Raw genomic sequence first — 21233 nt, forward strand, 5'->3', positions numbered from 1 at the left:
TTGGGTTCTAGGAGGGCATTGGATTTGGTATCTCCATGAAAAAGGTATATAGGGAAGAAGTACCTAGGAATTTACTTTGGCTGGATACGAAGGAAAAGAAAGGCTCAGATGTAGGAATCTGTGGCGTTGTGGGAAGAGTACTATATTTGGGGTCAGAGGACCTAGGCTTGAAATCTTCCCTTCCACAAATTTCTGCAAATACCTTAACCCATTTGAGCATCAGTTTCCTCAAATAAAAAAAGAGGATATTAGACTGCATGAGATCTGTGTCAGTTCTAGATCTCTTATTCTTTTCTTATAATCCTTAACTAAAACTTTTGATTTTTTTCTAAAATCAGAAATAATTTACCCAATGCCTGATTTGGGTCTAGGATGCCTTTGGAGACAGTTGTCTGGATGTCTGTTTTGCTTTAAGGAGTATGTTGTTAGAGGCTCTTTGGGATGGATCACTAAATTACTAAAGGAAATAAAGTACAGAGGAAGGAGGAAGTATATAAGAAGCCAATGTGGTTCTAGATTCCAGTGTGCTGTTCTTATAGACTCAGTATTGCTGGAGCTGATTCCTCTGTACTCTGAAAACCTCTATTCATTTTAAAAGTAGGAGCAGAGATCAGACTGGCTTCATGCCCACAAGACACTTTTTCCTGGAATGAGGCGTATAGAAATGACAGCTTTTCTCTGTAGAGATAATTCAATTGGATTTAAAATACTTGGGGGTGTGAGCCAAAGGTTCAACCAAATTCCTATTTGTCCTTTCCAAAATCACCTTCCCCCTAGCCTCAAACCCAGCTTTTTCCCAGTCAAATGATGCTCACCTACAGAACCCTGTACCCGCAGGGCTTGCTCTCAAGTATCAAATCTTAAGGAAGACATTCTTTCTAAATAGCAGGAAGGCAATGAAGACCCAGATTGCTGTGCCCAGCAAGTCCTGGGCAAGGGGCTCAGCATGAGAAGTAGGTGACTTCATCTCCCAGCTGAAAGGGAAATAGCCACCCAGGAGAGAGTGTCCAACGTAAACCAAGATGGAATTCATTCCTGTAACAAGAAGGTAGAGAGAACAGGGCTTTAATTTACCATCTAGTTCCTCCCTTTTCAAAGGCTCAGAGCCTCAGAGTGACAACAATTTTAGCACCACTTGTTTCTGCCCATCTGCAGGCCAAGGAAGAAAGGCCACAAGAGGAAGAGCCTTCTGTAATCTAAACAGAATTGGGCCTCTATCAAACTTCTCAGGTCTGAAAAAAGTAGATGGAGTTAAGCACTGGTTATTTTTTAACTTTTAAAACTTAGAATCAAAATAATTCTTTGAGCTATTTGAAGGGCTGATATAATAGTATGAGACACAAAAAAATCCAAAATATTCATTTTGATGGGAAGCAAAACAAACAAACAAACAAGCAAACAAAACCCTAATAACACTAATGGGCCTGCTCAGCCACAGCAGGTACCAAAGCAGGATCAAAAAGTTAGTTATTAGATGATTTTCAGGTCTGTCCTCTGAGAGAGTCTTTATTTTGGTGATTTCTACAATACATGTGATTATCTTTTGCCATTATCCCTATTCTAATTTTTTTGTTCATATTAGGAAAAGCTAGGCATTTAAAAGTGTGTGTGTGTGGGAGAGGTTCTTAATTTGTTTCAGTAAAAATCTATTTGGAAATAGTCTTCCTTATGAATCTCTAGGAGGAATAGGCAGGAAAAAGTCCCATGTCTAATTCACAGGGACTGTGAATTCTTAACATAATCCAATCCAATTCAATCAAACTCAAGAATAAACACATAAACACATACACATTCTGGGATTTAATTTTCTCACCTGAAAAATTAAAGGATTGAAATAGATGCCTCTGAGATCTCTTTTAATTCTATAATTCCATCATCACACCTGGAGGAGATTTTAGAAGATCATCTACTCCAGTCATCTTATTTTATACATGAGAAGAGTGAGGGTGAAGGGAAAAAGAAGGAAAATGACTTTTTTTTAAGGTAATGAGATAGTTGGTACTTTGTGAATACGGGTTCTCTGATAACAAATTTAGCACTGTTTTTATATTCTCACATTGACTTCTTTTACTGACTCCTTGGATTCCTATTTCCTTTTTTTTTGCTAGAATCATCTAGGTATGAGCAAGCAAGTAGCCAGACACATGGCCAGTTCCTCTCACCTGTACTCTCTCCTGAGACTCTACTGTAATGCTGGACTCTTGCTTAAAGAAACTTACCAGCTCATTTGTTAAGCCTTTCCTGGCTTCTCGAGTCCTCAATGATAATATAGAATGATAGATCAGATATTCTATATTTTGATGCATTTATAATCTTATCTGTATGACTGTTACCTCTATAACAATAAATTATTATCATTCTGGTTTAGTAAATGTTCTTCATTATTTCTTGTGGCTAAATTGCCTTCTGACTAACCTGGTGATAATCTAAGAATTTAGCTAGACTTGCCCTACAATGACAGACATAATTAGGCTCATACTCAAAACTGTCCCAGGTTGTTAGGATCTACAAGAACTTCCAGTATTTGAAAATCCACAATCATATGTACTTTGAAGAGGCATCAGTGGAAGACTTCCATGGAGATTATATCTTTCAACATTTAAACATCCTTTGTCTTATTTTGTTCTCCAATTATTTCACCTATGGAATGCAAACTCCTTGAAGGTTGGAACTGTTTCATTTTTGTCTTGGTATCCCTAGTGTCTAATATTGTCTTGCATATAATAAGCACTTAGTAAATATTTACTGAATTGACTTGGTTCTCCCCCTACAATTCCTCATTAAATTATAAACATCTTCTATTGGGCCTATCTCTGAAAGAGATCTTAAAGGAGGTAAAGGGACCACATGTGCAAAAATGCTTGTGGTAACCCTTTTTGTAGTGGCAAGAAACTGGAAACTGAGTGAATGCCCATCAGTTGGGGAATGGCTGGATATGTTATGGTATACGAATGTTATGAAATATTGTTATTCTATAAGAAATGATCAGCAGGATGATTTTAGAGAGGTCTGAAGAGACTTACATGACCTGATACTAAGTGAAATAATCAGAACCAGGAGATCATTCATTGTACACTGCAACAACAATTACATGACGATCAATTCTGATGGGCGTGACTCCTTCCAACAATGAGATGATTGAGGCCAGTTTCAGTGATCTCATGATGAAGAGAGCCATCTACACCCAGAGAGAAGACTGTGGGAACTGAGTATGGATCATAACAATAACATTCTCACTCTTTTTGTTGTTGTTCATTTGTATTTTGTTTTCTTATTCGTTTTCTCTCCTTTTTGATCTGATCTTTCTTGTGCAGCAAGATAATTGTGCAAATATGTTTATATATATTGGATTTAAGATATATTTTAACATGTATAATATATATTGAATTACTTGCCATCTAGGGGAGAGGGTAGGGATAAGGAGGGGAAATTTTGGAACAGGCTATGCAAGGATCAATACTGAAAAATTATCTGTGCATATGTTTTGAAAATCAAAAGCTTTAATAATAAAAAAGGAATGCTTTCAAAAAATAAATTATAAATATCTTGTGAGTAGGAATCATATAACACTTTTCTGTATCCTTTCTTTATTTCCTGTACAGTGCTGGATATAGAGTAACTATTCAATCCTCTTTTATTTGCATACAACAAGGATACAATCATAGCAGTTTCATATGTAATATGTCCTATAGCCACAAAGCCTAGGAAATAAATTTTTTCTTCTTCATTTTCTTTAGTATTTATATATCTCATGACATTCCAGGAGACAGAGAGGTTCTACCCATCAGATTTCAATTCTCCCCTAGAGATAGAATATTCTATTCAAGGTTACATGCATTTGATAAATCACTCCTTCAAAATCTCCCAAGATAATATCAAACTGTTTTGGTCAAACTGGCTGGAAGTTTGACCCGTTCCCTTGAAATTTGTCCCTCTCTTTCTAGAGATGAGCAAATTTTTTTATGTATGAACTGAAAGTCATTGGATAATAGAGATAAGGCTTCCCAAAGGGAAATTCCTCACTATTTCCACAAGTGATCTAGAGGAAGATCCTCATATGCCCACACTTTCTCCCTTGAAAATTACCTGGAAAAATAAAAGGGCAGCCATTCCACCAACCATTCACATCAGTGATGTAATACAACAGGCCCAGCAGGATGAAGGAGAAGCAGCTGGTAGTTGTGACAAAGGACAGAGACCTAGTGGAAATTAGAAATAGAAATGTCAGAACCAGATGCTACCTGGGCAAGTAGGTCGTACTTTAAATGTGAAATTACCTACACCCAATGACTCAAGGTTTGATCCAAGTATGGATTAATCAGGTGCAGAGTGAATTTTTCCAGATGTTGTTAGCCTTATTTCCTCTAATGAAACCATTACTGTAATGCTAGACTCTTGCTTAAGAAAACTCAGCAGGCTTCCCATATTTTTTCCTTTTCTTGAAACTTTACTTATACTCTTCTGTCCACCTACAATCCACTTTCCTACTTCCCATTTTGTTTTACTGAAATCTGAAGATCTATGCAAAAAACAAAAACAAAATAAAACACTCCCTCCATATAGTTCTGCCTGTCTCCATCCACAACTGAATATGATCTCTCTCTTTATAACTCTCTTTGAACCTATGCTTCTCACTACGGTTATTTGGGTCTCTTTTAACTCCATTAATAGTCATATACTACTTGAGGGAAGGGATTTAACTGAATTTAATTAAATTTACAAGCATCAATTAATAGTCTGCTATTTTTAAGACAGTGTTCTAGGTACTGGGGATTAAAAAAAAAGACAAAAATTAAATAGTTCTTACCCTCCAAAAAGTAACATCCTATTAAAAGAGCACAATATATGCACAAGTTGGTAAATGCAAAGCATATACAAAATCATCCAAAATCATTTCAAGACTTAGATGAAATCAAGAAAGGCCTCTTCTCGGAGGCAGCACCCAAGGCATGCTGACAACTTTTTGTCTCACAAACTGCTTTGCATATAATAGATGATGAATGAATGAGTGAAAGAATGAATGGTGGCTATGAGGATTCTCATTGGCACAGATCTCTAGGTACCTGAAGCAAGTCAGGAAAAAGGATTTGAGAGTTCAAAATATATGGTCTGTCTACAAGCCTGAAAGTATAGCAGAGGGAGGAAAAGATCTACCTGTTGGGTTTGAGTCTGGCCTTGGATGTGGGAAATGTACTTTCTTTGATGAGACTGGCAGTGCTTTGCAGCCATTAAGCAATAACCTGGCTCCTCTCCAGCTTGACGATATGTCATTTCATGGGGACCTCAGCAGCAGGCTGCCTTGGCTCTGATTTGCATCCACATGTTTTGTTCTTGCTACAATTCTCAGCTGGGAATGGTCATGATTATGTTCGTCTAGCACCATGATTTCCTGTGATGTAATTGGCTTCCTGCTATCTTGGGGAATGACCAATCTTTTACTAACAAGGGATTAAAGATTGCTAAATATAGGCAACACTCATTCAGCAAAAGATTGTACATTTATGTAGGTATAAGTTTAGTGTAAGGACACACATAGGACTTTTTCAAATCCCAAGGTACTTTTACAACCATTATCTCATTTGACCTTCATAGTATCCTGTGTAAAATAGATTATTATCCCCATTTCAATAAAGGAGGGTATTGAGGCTCAAAAAATGTGAAGTCCATGCAGTGAGTTAACAACAGAGCCAAGACCAGATTCAAAGTCTTCTGACCCTTAGTTGGTATTATAACAACATACTACCCCATAGAACATGGTTAGTGAGAGCATGATCTCTTTATCTCAATTAGGAGGAACTGATGGGAGTCTCAGAAATTTGAATTTCTGGGGAATGAACAGTAATCCTATAGTGTCCCAAGCACTTGCCTACTGCTATGTAATTAAGAAAGCACTTTCATGGATACAAAGAATATCCTTGTGAGGTAAACCAGGCAAGCATTATTATCCCCTTTTGCAGCTAATGGATCTTTGGGGAATAAGCACTTATCATGTAAGAGTCCCAAGTTTGCCCAGTTTGGGAATGGGAATGCTGTGGGAGCTGGCTTCTTTCTGAGTCTGAAACTTTTCTGGGAGGAGGTGAGCAAAGAAAATAATGAAAGTCTTGTTGCATCTCCTTTAAGTTTCTCTCTCTCTCTCTCATAGACAATGCCAAACTTCAGAATTTCAATCATTTAAGGACCTCAGGTTTTCTCTGTTTCTTATCCCCTTCTGTTCAGCCAGATGTTAGACAATTTTAACGACTTGGGTCTTGGGATAAAGGGGACTTAAATGTACTTCCTGGGAAAGGGAATGGGGCCTCTCCCTGTTTGAAATCCAAGAGAGGGTAATTCTCCCTCCTCTTCTATAACTGGAGTCCGCTTCTTCTTGGGAGGGAAGTGGGGGATAGTGAAAGGATGTCATTTCCCAACCCATATACCTCAGGAACAAAGGGACTTGTGGATCTTTCAGAAGGGGGCTGGCAGGGAGGATAGAACTACATCACAGGTTAAAGTCATGTTAGGGCCCAAACATATTTCATTACAACACTTACCCTTCTCTCTCTCTGGCTGCCAAAATATCTGTATAGAGCAAATGGCCCTAGTGGTTTCTTGTCAGTATGCATTAACACCTTCTTCCTCTCTGTTGCTCCTAAGAGGACCCATCATTTGCTTCCCATTACTTGCCTGATTCTATCTCTAGCTTTCCACTCTTCTCTAAGATGCAATGATCAGTTAATGTCCGAACTCTCCGAGAAGGGTCTTCACCAGCACGTGTGAGCCTCTGCTTTGGGCTTAGAGAACTTACATACTCCTCTATTATCCTACAAGGCTATCAAGGGTCACATTCAGTGTTTTAAGGCCCACACAGAAATATTATGCCAAGGGATAGTGTGGCAAACTAAATTTCCATATACCTTAAAGTAGTTAAGGCTACATTAATTAGAACTGCACTGGTTTCCTTTTTGGGAGAAGAGAGAGAAGGTAGGTTGATATTCAATGAGAAATAAGTCTTTTCTAGAAGGTTATGTTACATTACTGGAAATATGCACAGACTAGGACAGGACTGGGAGGAGGCTTCTTAAACTTACTGGGATGATGTAAGGATGAATAGGATAACATATCTGACTTTAGAAGAAAGGATTTGTGAAAATCCTACCTTTAGTTATCACTCAGAGGCAATTCAGAGTGATACTGGGAAAAAAGCTTCAGGTTGATTTTCCATGTGGTTGTTAATAAGGTAGTTTAATGCCTACACATTTAATTATATGTGAAGCATTTAGTAGAACCTCAAGTAAAACCTTATTATAGTAGCAAAACCATGAATGTAAAAGATGCTACCCCATGGAACGTGGTTATTGAAAGCATGAATTCTTTTTCTCAATTGGGAGGAGCCCATGGGATTCTCAGAAATTTGAGTCTCTGGAGAATCTCACTCATTTATATCATAAAGTCCCCAGCACTTATCTAGTGCTATGTAATTCACAATTCCCAATGCACTTTCATGGTTACAAAGGACATCCTTATGAGGTAGACCAGGCAAATATTACCATCCCCTTTTTACAGATAAAGAAACTGAGACCCAGAGAGATTTGTCAGCTGGCCTGTAAGCATAGGGAAGAGCTAGAAATAGGATCTATATCTTTCCATTTTAGTATAGGATGTTTACCGAGCTCTTGAGCAATAAACCAGCATAATAAGTTTCCCCCATCCTCACACTAATCTTTTCTAGCAAATCAGAAATCAGGAAAAATATATCATATATGTTATAGAAGGAATATTGGACTCAGAGCCAAGGGAGTGTAGTATAGTGGAAAGAGCATTGGATTTCAACAAACTCAGCAAGCATTTTGTTTATTGATCAGAAGACACTGATACCTAATGATGAAATTAAAGAATGAATCATTTGCATGGAATATAAAAAACACTGTGCTAGACAATGAAGGGAAAGGGAGAGATAAAAGCTAAAACAGTCTGGGGAAGGCAAAATGTACTCAAGTAAATACAAGGCAATATGTGATGAGAGAATTGGGGAGACAGGGAAAGGGAACAGGAAACACTTTGTGATGGCCCTAGACTGTACTGTAAAGCAAGATGAGGATTAAGAAGCAGAGATGAAGAGGATATTCCAGGCATGGGTCAGGATGTGTGCAAATTCAAGGGGGCAGGACAGAAAATGAATGTCTATCATAGGGGAAGCAAGTGACCAGCTAGTTTGGAATATAAAATAGATAATATACTACACATTTTTTTAACCTAAAAATCTCATATGATCTCATTGGATAGATTGAAAAGCACTTACCAGAGGTTTTTATTGACTGGAATAAATCCTTCATTCTGTGTGCCCATAGTGAGGATAGCTGAAATAATCCCCTGAGAGATCCAAAAGGAAGAACAGGTCAATAGCTGGCGTTACAGAAGCAAAAGACTACTTCAGGAGTCATGGAAATTGGGATGGAGTTGGGACATAGAGGTGGTAACAAATGTCCATGTTGGACTTTTAAGTGTTTTCATTGATTGAAGAATTAAGAGATACTTTGATTAATAAGAATATAAGCAGAGATAAATTCTAAATCAGGGGTCAGCTTGGATTAGAGAAAGTAATTCTGGGAAAGTCACCCTGTGTCACAAAGGGCATTCTCCAAAGAAGAGGCAGATGATGGAAAAATGGAGATTTCCAAATAATTATTCTTTTGATTTTGGTGCCACAAAGCAGGTATTTCTGATTATTTTAGAGCCACTTGTTCTTTTTTCTCTTTAAGTATGCTTATAAAGACTTTTAAACAAATTGATTTGCCAAAGTAGAGAATTAAGTCATTTTACAGAAGTGAGGGGCCTGAAATTTAAAGAATATTTAGGCTGTTCAAAGAATTTTAAAACTAGAAAAGGATCTTCTAGTCTAGGATCATCTCATTTGTCACTCTATGGAAGAGCCCATTAAAGACTTTCCCCATTCAATGTTTTGGTGTCTAGACCTCTTCCTGTCTTTGACCTATGACCCACCTGATAATAGGTATTAAGTTATATGTGTGGTTTGAATTTTGTAACTGCAAGGGCTTGGGAGATAGAAATGAACTGCCATTGCTTGCTAGAAAATAGACCCATGTATATACACATGGAGACACAGCTAATTTAACTATTGAGACCTTATATCCTCATGTTGATAATTTTGCATATTGACAATTTATGTGTATCCTATTCCCCTATTGATAAAATCTGAGTTAGTATTCATAAGAAGAAACCCAAAGAGGAAAACTAAACACTTCTCCTAAGGGTCTTTGATCTCTCACCAAAGAGAACAATCCAAGGCCAACCTCTTGGCAATAAATGTTGCTATCAATTCCTTCATTTACTGATGTCTAGATTTACTGATTACTATCCTATCTATACAATTTAAATTGTTTATTGTAATTACACTCTTTTGCTTTCACTTCTAAACCCATAGATAATTGGGCTCAAAGAATCCCATAGATAATATCTTTAACAAAACTGTTAGCAAACCTTTAGGTGAGTCCAGTTCTATGCTTCCTTGACTAATTACGAGTCTCAGAAATTCAAAGTTTGGAAATGGGAGGATTAGGCTACACTTTACTTCTCCACAAATTTGTACCTGGAACTATTTCACCTCCCCTCCCCACCCCAATAAAGGAGCATCCTTAAACCAGGTCAGAGATGGGACTTTTTATATAGTACAGGAAAATTGGGGTAAGCGGGATACAATTTAGTATCCTTTAATAACTAGGAAGAAGTAATATTAACAGAGCAAATATTACTTTAAGTAAGTGAGTAGACCTAACTCTTCCAGAAACTTTTCCTATCTAGAAACAAAGAAGAAAAATATCTTTACAACCCTAAGAATGTTTTATTCTAAGCCATTCTCCTTTCTTAAGGGACTATGAGGGCTATAGGTCACAGTAGTCTGGATATTTAAAGTACAGAAACTCTGATGACTAGATTCCTTGTATAGCTAATCCATCCTTGGTTAGATTCCCACTAATAACCTATGACTCTTTTAGCTTTGATACTAGCCTACTTTTATAACAACAACAACAACAACAATTCCCATATATACATTAATGGCATACTTATAATTTCAGATTTAACATTTTAGAAGAAAAATATTATTAGGATGGATTTTTCCCCCACAGAATCCCTTTTTATCTGGGAATACAGTTCTTTAAGAACATTTTTTTTCTTCAGTTACTACCTTTGTGACTTTGGGTTTAACCTCTCCGAGACTCAGTTAGCTTATTTGTAAAATAAAGGAGTTTGACTAAGTCTCTGAAGTCTCTTCCAGCTCTAAACCTACCCCCAAACCTGTGATTTTATGATCTTTCAATTCTACAGGGACATTACATACCTAGTTTTAAACCACAAATCTGTCATTGATATTTCCATGTCATTTACCAGGCCATACTTGATGCTTCCTCCCTTGCTTATGATGAATGGATTGGCTTAGTTTGTTTCTAATTCAAAAATAAATCCATGTGTTGATATGGGATCCCAGTTCTCCAGTTATTTCCCAAAAGAGTTTAGCATTTGGATGTAATGTCGATATATGCTAAAATTTATAATAATAGCAATAGCTAATATTTTTATAATATTCCCCCCTTTTTAACTGCTTGTGGATAGGTGAAGAATGAAGCAAAGCAAAAGGAAGATCTGAAGCCTATCAAAATGTGAGTTTCAATCCCATCTCTGATATTTACTAAGCCTTCTACTAAGCCTGGTTTTGGTAGCTATCTCACAAAGTTGTTTTGAAGTTCAAATAAGCTCATGCAAATGAAGCAGTTGGCCAATCTTAATTAATGGTGCATAAGTTATTATGTCATTTAAATTTCACAAGAAGTTCTTTAAATCATGGTAGAAATTTATGTCTATTTTACAGATGAGGAGAGCAACATTTTATAGAGCAATCAAACAACTTGCTTATTTTACACAGTAAATTTGAAAGAACTAAGACTTCAATTGTTAGTTTGTCTAGTCCTCTTTCCTTTACATTGTGTATATATTTCTGAATGATGGTATAAGACCGGGAAAGGACCTTAAAGGCCATCCAGTTCAAATTCATCATTTTACAGATGAAATAACTAAGACCCATAGAGGATAAGTGACTTCCCCAAGATAACATAGATAGAAAGTAGCAAGGTTAGTATTTGAACCCAGATCTGGATTCTAAATTCAGTATTTTTTCTACTATACTGAAGATAGAAGCAGATCACTAACCATTCTGTGGAATCATTGGGCAAAGACTTGGTATCTCTATCTCTTCATTTGTAGAATGGTCTAGATCACCTCACTCTGCTCCATCACTCTGTTCCTAACATACCTCCTGTTATTATTAAAAAGGTCAGTTTGGAAAGAAGAAGGTGAATCCTGGGGTGGGGGCGGTAAACATGGTCCCTAAAGAGTCATTATTCCCCATACTGTGTCTTTCCAATGCTCTGGACTGCTTTACAGTTTCCATCATCTCCTGTACCTTTAGATCTCCCGCCCAAGCCAGCAGTTGAGGTAACACGTGTTCCCTTTTCCTCTAAACTCAAGTCTCTTGAGTTTTTCCTTTGGTTCTTTCCAAGTTAGAATGTTCATTCTGCTCTTTTGAAATCTGGATTTATGAGACAATCTTTTCCAAACACCAAATGACAAAAAATGAAAAATCACCAGGACTATTTCAGCAAGGCCTGGCTGCAGCTGCATTTCTATTCCTCTCCTGGGCACAGAATGCTTATTCGATGTAGTTAGTGCACGGCTTTTACTAGTTCAGCTTATGAGGAGATTTAGAGAAGTCTGTCTGCCCTTCACCTTTGGTTTCTGTGGAAGAGTTGCAGCCAGCAGCCTGTCATCCATCACAAGAACTTCCAACAGGAATGGGGTGTGGAAAGAAGGCCAGGTCCCTTTGCCTAATAGTCACTGTTTTTTCCTCTCTCCTCTCATTTGGGAAGTGCTCAGCCAAGGTTGAGCATCTTCAGGAAATCCAAGTTGTTAATTGCTTCTGCCTGCTAAAGACATTTGTTCTTTTCTTCCTCCATCCCTAATACAATGGTGATAGCTGCACCAGCAGCATGGGCATGCCACAGCCTGAATGTGTCACATGCCTATGTTGAAAAGTGCAGATACCAATTTGAAATATATAGCTTGCATGTTGTAGATGAAAGGCTGTCTGATGACTGGAAATTCAACCTCAAATACACCTTGAAAACAACACAAAAGATACTGAGGAGGGAAGAGGAAGCACAGATGCCTTGTAATTATACAATGAACAGAAACAATTGCTTGTAAGAACACTGGCTGTGACCCTTATTCAGCTCTTCTTCACCGTTTTCATAGACTATTGCAGTCCCTCCTAATAAGACTTCCAGCTTCCAGTCTTTCCCATCCCCATTGCATTTTCCTCACAGCTCCTGAAATACTCTTCTGAAAGTACAGTTCTGATCATGTCCTTTCCTTATTCAAAAGCCTGCAGTGGTTCTGTATTGCCTGTGGGATACAATACAAACTCCTTTCATTGTCATTTCAAGCTCTTCATAGCATGGCTCCAGCTGACCTTTCTAAGGATATTATACATTACTCCCTTGCCCACATTCTATGTTCTACCTAAACTGGCTTCTTTGCTATTTCCCAAACTGGCATTTCATCTTCCATCTATCTTTAAAGAGACTACTCCCTAATTCCTACAATACATTGTGTCTTCAACCTAATCTCTTGAAATGCTTAGATTCCTTTAAATCAGAAAGGCCTTTTGTGATTGCTCTAGTTATTAATGCTCTTCTCAACTTACCTTATTTTTTACTTGCCTTACTATGTAAAAACACAGTTAAATTCGCTTTCTTTACCAGCCTCCTACCATTAACCTTTTCATCTACTCAGGATGAGAAGCCACAATTACAAACTGACAATGATTCTCAATAAGTACATTTAACCTAACAAAAAGCTTCAAACTAGACTATTTGCATGTTGTATCTCATCCCATCTCTCTAGAATGGAGGCTCCTCAAGGTCAGGGACTGCTTTCTGAATTTGTCTTTATTCTCTAAGGTGACTAGAAGTACATTGCATATAGTAGGTGCTTAATAAGTGCTGGATTGAATGACTTTCTCATACTGTGTCTTTGCAATGCTCTGGACTGCCTTTTTTTTTAACTTGAAAATCTAGTTCTATGATTTAAAAAAAAAAACTTTTACCATAGGAGAAAAGGAATGATAATTTTTTTTTCTATCAAGACTAGAGAGTAGGAAATGATGGTGACAAAAAATCCATATACTTATGGATAGAGTAATGGAAGATTAACCACTCTTTGGTGTCTGCTGGGGCAGATGCCCTTTAGTAAAAAATGGTACATTGGAACAATTCTTCAGTGCTTTTAAATTCTCTTTTCCTGTCATTTAATTCCTTTGCTAATATTACTCTTTGCAGAACCTCTCTATCATCTCTCTCCACCTTGACTCCCAATAGGACAATTTGTAGAGGAGATTCTCATTCAAGTTCAGGTTAACATAGATGGCTTTATAGTCCTTTCCAACTCTGAGACTCTGGGCAATTCTGTATAAATCACTGAGGCCTGAACAAATATATGATATTATAATGACTCCTCTCAAGAACGTTTTCATTATGAGATAGCTCAGGGACTTACATTAAAGGAATTAATCTCTAAGGGTGGTGGTAGGGGCTAGTATTTGACAAGCAGCCCTGTCTTCTGGCCTTCTGAAATCACATTTTGGAGCTGTTACCTATACAGCAATGAAAATAGCAAATCTGAAAAACAGACCACTTACAATTTGATTCTTCTTGACCTCCTAAAAGAATTGCAATTCAGACCTCATTGGGACTGATGACTCAGGGCAATAGGTTTTTTCTCTCTATAAATCTGAAATAACTAAGAAACTAAGTCCAATGCCTTAATTATTTTGACTATTTCTTCTGAGATTGATGTTAGAGAGATTGGATTTACAAAGAGCAGAAGAAAGAAGGAGTTTAAGGAAGATGCACGAACATTAATTGAAGGAGACATATTACATAAGTATTAGAATATTACATAGATAGATAGATATGTATGTTGCAAAGATTTACATCTCTTGTCTCATGTTGGCATGGAAAAATGGATATAGAATTGTAGAATGTAAGCATCGTGAGGGATCTCAGGGGTCATCTAGTTCAAAGCTTCTTAAACTGTGGGTCACATAATTGAATTGGGATTGTGAAATTATGACTTATTAACATTAAATATTTAATTTATATACCTACATACTAAGGGTGGTATAAAATTTCTCAGATGAAAAAGGATCATGAATCGAAAAAAATTTAGGAGCCCTGATCTAGTTCAATCCTCTCCCTAATGTAGGAATCCGTTTATTGCCAAGAACTTGAACTTTTGAAGTCCAAGCTTGCATTCTTAAGCATGATCACAGATAAGGTGCTCACTACCTCCCAATGGTACTCTATTCCATTCATGGACACAAATCTTCATAAAGCAGAAATCTGTTTCCTTGTAATTTTGCCCATAACTTCTAGTTCTCCCCTTTGGGGAAAAGCAAATTCATCTTCTATATAACAGCCCTTTAAATATTTGAAGGCAGCAGATACATATTTCATTCTAATTTTTTCTTCTCTAAACCAGACATCTTCAGTTGATTCATCCATTCCTCCTACGATATGGTCTATTTATCCTTGCAGTTTTCCTCTGGCCTCTCTCTGCCAATACCTCTCTTCCAATCCAGTGTCCTGCAGAGAACTACAGATAGTGGGGAATTCTAGATGAGGTATAAGACCCTTCAACCTAGAGGGAACCTGCTGACAATGTCTGTTTCAGCTCCCTTTCTTCCCAAAGGGCTCTGGTCCTTCCTGAGAAGTCAGGGGGTGGTGATGACTTGTGTTATAATTAAAGCAGAATGATACCAAGTATCAAAGAGTCATATATATATATATATATATATATATATATATATATATATATATATATATATGTCTGAGAGAATTTGGAATAAACAGACTCCACGTTTAACCATCCATATGAGTCCCGCCTCTTCACTCCTCTTCTAACACCAAGTACTCAGTCTGGTACCGAGATCCTACAAAGGGCTAATCCAGACTTTACATTTGGCATTCAACATGGGGGCCCTTGCAAAACAGGGGACAAAGCAACTTGATTATGTTCTTCATAAGAACAGTGTGAGTTCAGGTGAGGAGCCCCCCTGATCCACACAGTCTAAGTTTAAAGACAGGCAAGCCGGAAGATTTGGCAAGGGCTAATCTAATTCATTTTCAGCCAAAATAGGGCAAGTACTAACAAAAGAGCCTCTCTCCTGAGGCAAGTATGAAGCATGCTTAATTAGGTTAATAGAGTTGCAAGGTTTATTGGTAACTCAGAAGCAGATCACTGAGTTTTCAGATGTTGTGAAGGAAAGGTTGGAGCCAGATATGTGGAAGGTAGGAGAACAACTAACTGAATACAATAGGATAAAGATGGCTTTAAGAAATCCTATATAAGAAAAAGAAAAAGAAAACTTTTAGCTTGGGGTGTCAAACAAGGAAGTATGAGGAGAAAAACAAGCAGAGGGTTGGTGCCCTGAGCCCCAAACAGTACAGCACATGGTTTGGAGCTAATTAGTTAGTTGATTTATATTGTTTGTTACTGCTCTAGAAGGTTTGAGGAGCATGGAGAGTTCACTTCTCTCTTTCCCAGCCCACCTTCACTTCTGCTTAAGCCTGGGCATGTGCTCTTAAGGTATCCTCTGCTTCCTAACTCTCCTCCTTCAACTCCGCCTTCATGGGCAGGAGAAGGAGGAGCTGGAAAGGCAGTGACACCAAAAGTACTACCAGCACAGTTTTATCCTCCTATGTCCAGAAACAAGGCAGAAAAGAAGAGACGTTTTACTGCAATTAGGATTACTATTGAGCAGTTTGGCTTTTTAGGCAGGGCCTCTGTTGAAGGCCTGCCAGTCCTTACACCTATCCCTGTCCAGTGGAAAGCTAATACACCAATGTGGCTGGAAGAGTGGCCCTTAACCAGTGAAAAAGTTCAGACCTTATTAGATATAGTAGAGGAGCAACTTGATCAAGGGTACCAAAACCTTGTCTAAGTTCTTGGAACTCCCCTGTATTTGCTGTTAAAAGAAATCTGGAAAATGGAGGATGTTGACTGATTTGAGAAAAGTAAATGAACAGATGGAAACTATAGGAACTTTTCAACCTGGACTTCCATCTCCTACTCAATTGCCTAGGGAATGGCCTCTTTGGGTTATAGACATTAAGGATTGTTTCTACTCTATCCCTCTGGATAAGGAGGATAAGGAGTGTTAAGTTAACTGAGCCTTATAAAAGACAGTTTTGCCATAGGGAATGAAAAATAGCCCTACCATGTGTCAAATGTATGTGGCTGCTGCTCTTATTCCAGTGAGAAAAGCATTTCCAAAAGTTATGTTATTACATTACATGAATGAAATCTTGGTATGTGCGCCTGACAAGCAAATGTTAGAAGCATGTCTACAAAAGACCATAGAAACACTAAGGAACTACCAATTGTATATAGCCCCAGAAAAAATTCAAAGGCATGCTCCTTTGAAATATTTAGGATATGAAGTATATCTCAAGGTACTTATGGTACAAAAACTTTCTTTAAGAACAGAAAAATTGAACACCTTAAATGATTTTCAGAAATTGATAGGAAATATCCAATGGATACATCCAATGTTAGGTTTAATTACTTATCAATTATAACCATTATATGACCTTTAAGGGGAGACCCTGCTTTAGACTCACCCCGCCAGCTTACAAAAGAAGCTCAAGAGACTTTGAGAGACATTGAACTGGCTTTATCCACTGTAGTTGAGTCACTCAAAAACCCTTGGAAATATCAGTTTTTGCTACAAAAGAGGTACCTACATCAGTCCTTCATCAAGAAGACAGTGTGATTGAACAGGTGACCCTCCAAGCACAACCAGACCAAAGTCTTATTCCTTACCCAGTGCTTGTGGCTAGAATCTCATTAAAAAAACATTTAGCAAGTAATACAATTATCTGAGATAAGACCTGACAAGATATACACCTTTTATACCAATGAACAAATTAATGTGTACTGTAAAACCATCCCAGAGTGGCAAATTTTATTTGCCATGGCTCCATATTTTATATATAAGTTCCCCTTCACAGGATAGTTTACCTCTCAGACCTGTGGAAGGGGAAGGTCTTTATGACCAAAGAAGAAATAGAGATCATTACTGATCACAAAATAGAAAATTTCGATTATACCAAACTGAAAAGTTTTTGTACAAACAAAACTAATGCAGACAAGATTAGAAGGGAAGCAATAAACTGGGAAAATATAAAAATAAATATACAGATACAAAGAATTAGGATCAGATTTTCCCAGAAATATATATATATAGATATATATATATATATAAGTTCCCTTTAAAATACCCAGCTATTACATAATTGGCCATGGATTTTTTGAAGGAAAAGTTTCTAAGGTTCCTCTTAAAGGACGTTTTAGATGCATCTTTACACATGCATCCAATATAACATTTGTGCTGTATATTCTCCTAACTTAGTTATAAAAAGAGTAGTCAGAACTTCCTTTCAGTCCACTCAGCAGAATGAGTTGTATGCAACTATGCTAGGTCTTATTTATTATCCAGGAGATATAAATATAATATCTGTTTTGGCTTATTCAGTAGGTGTGGTACAAAGATTTGTCATACCCAAATAAAATTTGTAGCCTCTAACAAATATCAGCTTTTTAAGGTTCAGGAGCAAGTGAGAAAATGTCTAGGTAAGTATTACCTCTTTCATGTCTACTCTTATACAGGACTTCCAGGTCCAGTTTGTTATGGAAACCCAAAGGCAGATTGCCTTCTTACCATGTTTGCCAACCCTCCTCTATTTCAGGCTGCCCAAGGATTTCATTCTAAATATCATCAGGCTGCACAAGCTGTATATCTGCAGTTTGAGACAACAAAGGAGGAAGCTAGGAGCATGATTAAATTCTGTATGGCTTGCCTTCATTTCCACACTCTGCTTCCTCCAGAGAAAAAACCCTCGTGGTTTGAGACCCAATGAAATTTGGCACATGGATGTGGCCTATTATAAATCTTTTGGTCATCTGTCTCTTATCCATGTTTTAGTGGACACCTTTTCAGGATTTACTTTTGCAGTACCAGCAGCAAAAGAGTTGGCCCAGATGGTCACTGAATTCCTTATACAGGCCTTTACAGTTATGGGTGTGCCACAAGCAATAAAAACAGATAATGGACCTGCATATACTTTTAAACAGTTTGCATGCTTTTGTGCACAGTATCAGATTTCACACACCACTGGCTACCTTTTAATCCTCAAGGGAAGAAATAGTAAAGAGGAGGAACAGAGACATTAAGACGCTCCTCCAAAAACAAACAAAAAAAAAAGGGAGAGGAGCCACAAGTAACCTTAGAGAACTTAACTCTTTATACTATTTTTTTTTATTTCTGATGAAGATGCACGGACTCCAGCAGAGAGGTTTCATAACCCGTCAGAAGAGCAATGTCCAGTGCAAGCAGCTCTGGTATCTTTAGATAATCGCCAGGTGATGTGGAGAGATCTGGAGAGTGGTGAATGGAAGGGTTAGCAGATAGGTTAACTGCTTGGGGCATAGGGTTTGCTTGTGTCTCTACAAATGGAGAAGTATTCCAATGGTTGCCAATGAGCTGTATCTTCCTTGTCTATCAGGGAGAGACAGAAAGAGAGAAAACTCTCAAAATGAAGGAGAAGACCCAAGAAATATTGGGTGGTTCCATCTCTGACTACATCCACCACTGAACGAGTATAGCAGTTAACTCTATGTGTATGGCAATTGACTCATGAACATTAACATGACCATAAAAATAATTGCTAATGAGACTGATGTAGGACTTCAAAACCTGCAGCAATCATTGGATTCTCTCACACATGAAGAGATGGATAACCGATTGGTTTTGGACTATCTCTTAGCTGTTGAAGGAGGTGTATGTGTGGTTGTGAATTAATAGTTATTTTCCATACCTTCCTTCTGGGACTCATGGAAGTCTTTTATAATGTCTTGTTTATTCATATTGTTTGTTATATTACTACTTGCCTAAACGATATTACTACTTGCCTGTGATTCCTCCCATGCTGATGGATTTAAGCACTGATGTTTATCTTCTTCAATTAAAACAAAACAAAGGGAGAATGTAGAGGGCCACAGATAATGGGGGGATACAGTGTGAGGTATAAGACCCTTCAGCCCAGAGGGAACCTGCTGACAATGTCTGCTTTGGCTCTCCATCTCCCCTTAGGGTTCTGGGCCTTTCTAAGAAGATGGTGAGAATCTGTGTTGTAATTAAAGCAAAGTGATACCAAGTGGCAATAGCAAGTTGTTTATGTGATCCCCCATGGCCAATATATAGTTAATGCATGTGTAGTATGCTATGGTTATATTAGGGTTTTAGGATATATAAGGCTAAGAGAATTTGGAATAAATGGACTCCATGTTTGACTGTCCATGTGAGTCCCACCTCTTCACTCCTCTTCTAAGACCAATGGCTCAGGCTGGTACCAAGACCATTTAGAGAGCAAGTCTGGACACAATAGTGTCCACAGTGAAAACAGTACTTTAGATTTGACAACTGCTTTGTTATAAGCAAAAGTTATTCTCTCTTTTACCTCCCATAACAGTCTTGTGAAGGAGTTGACAAAAGTATTATTGTCCCATTACCATCTCCATTTTATGATGAAGAAACAAAAACTCAGATTTTGAATTTACTTGCTCAGGGTCAGAAATATTGAAGGAAAGAGGAGTGAAACTTAAATCTTTCTTATTCCATTGATCTCTTTCCATTATGACACTTATGTTCAAGGGAAATATGATTGCTCTCTCAAGATGACCTTCTGACTAAATACAAATATCATGCATTAGAAGAGTAATTATCAGATTTATAAATAGTTCTCATGTTTACACTTTTAGAGCTAAGGCTCAAAGTTTTTGTTTGTTTGATTAAGAAAACCTGGGTGTTTAGCTCAGAGTTGGATAAGCATAGGAAAGCTTGCCTGAGCTTGATTCCTTAGTGTGAAAAATGTAAGGTTTATCAAATTTATACACATTTTTGAAATCTAAACATAGGTTAATTTACTCAGATTTTTGAGAGCTAAAGCATAAGAAAAAAGAATAATTCATGAATTATCTGATATATTTCAAAAAATAAACATGATGAAATATTACAAAAGATGCAGAAACCTGAAGGAAGAAAATTTAGGAGGGGACAGAGATAACAAATTACCATGTGAAATTGAATAGATATATTTAAAGAAAAAGTTGTTTTTAATAGAGATTTGTTGTATCATATTTTCTTTTCTTTGTATATGGAAATATTTGTTTGACAATGTTTATTGAATTCATAACAAAAAAAGAGAAAATTTAGAAATATATATATTTTAAAAGGCAAAGATGCCAGAAGCGCTATATTTCTGTACCTATCAGCTTTCCAGACTAGAACCTAAAGAGGATGGGTGTTCTCTGATTTCCAGCGGTCTCTGTCCCATGAAATTCTTGGCAATCTTTTAAATCCTTCTATCTTCTAGGCTGGTCTTAAGGAGAAAGCAAACACTTTAGAATGTATACTAGTTCCTCAGCTAGATTATGAGAACTAACTCACGTGGGTTTTCTACATCCCTGCTTACATTTCCTTGGCACTCCAAAAGCTTGCTGAGTGATGCCTGCCAGAAAAATAGTTATGTAATTCCACAAAGATTTAGAGACCCCCACCTCACAGAGTAGACCTGGCCCAATTTATCCAATGGCTTCATCTAAGAGACAAGGCAACCTGATCCCAACTCATTCATCATGGCTATGTAATGACAATCTTGCTAATAACCCATTCCCTGGCTCCCTTGCCTGCTCTTTCCCTTCCTAGTCCATTATGAGATCAAAACAATGGGATCTATTTTCATGGTGGGAACCATAATTGCTCCTTGTCAAGTGAAATTAGCTTGGTTATGAGTTATAACTTTGTATGTTTATAAATGCTTACTCTGAGAGAAGCAATTTGGACTGTTGTTTTCAACAGGCATGAGGACTTAACACCCAGTTAAAATGGATTCAGTTGGAGGTGAACTTAGATGTCACCTATGTTTACCTGTATCTATACCTGAGGAAGAATCCCCCCTACAAGATCTCTTTACCACTAGCCATCTAAATAAATGTCTCTCAAGGCAAGGCAGTCTGCTTTTGGATAACTTTAATTATAAGGAAATATTTCTTTAAATGAAGTC

General features: G+C 37.4%; 1 protein-coding gene across 1 annotated transcript in view; it reads right to left on the minus strand.

Moving 5' to 3' along the window:
• Positions 1-211: 211 nt before the first annotated feature.
• The window catches only part of LOC100926947 (heparan-alpha-glucosaminide N-acetyltransferase-like), a 150289-nt gene continuing 129267 nt past the window's right edge, over positions 212-21233 (minus strand). Inside the window, exons 11-13 of the mRNA XM_031949371.1 lie at positions 8279-8349; positions 4087-4199; positions 212-1035 (exon numbers count right to left, since the gene is read on the minus strand). Of these exons, the coding sequence (XP_031805231.1) occupies positions 854-1035; positions 4087-4199; positions 8279-8349 (366 nt within the window). The 3' untranslated portion in view covers positions 212-853. The remainder of the gene's footprint in view (positions 1036-4086; positions 4200-8278; positions 8350-21233) is intronic.

Source organism: Sarcophilus harrisii, chromosome 2 (assembly GCF_902635505.1).
Source record: "Sarcophilus harrisii chromosome 2, mSarHar1.11, whole genome shotgun sequence".
Classification (NCBI taxonomy): domain Eukaryota; kingdom Metazoa; phylum Chordata; class Mammalia; order Dasyuromorphia; family Dasyuridae; genus Sarcophilus; species Sarcophilus harrisii.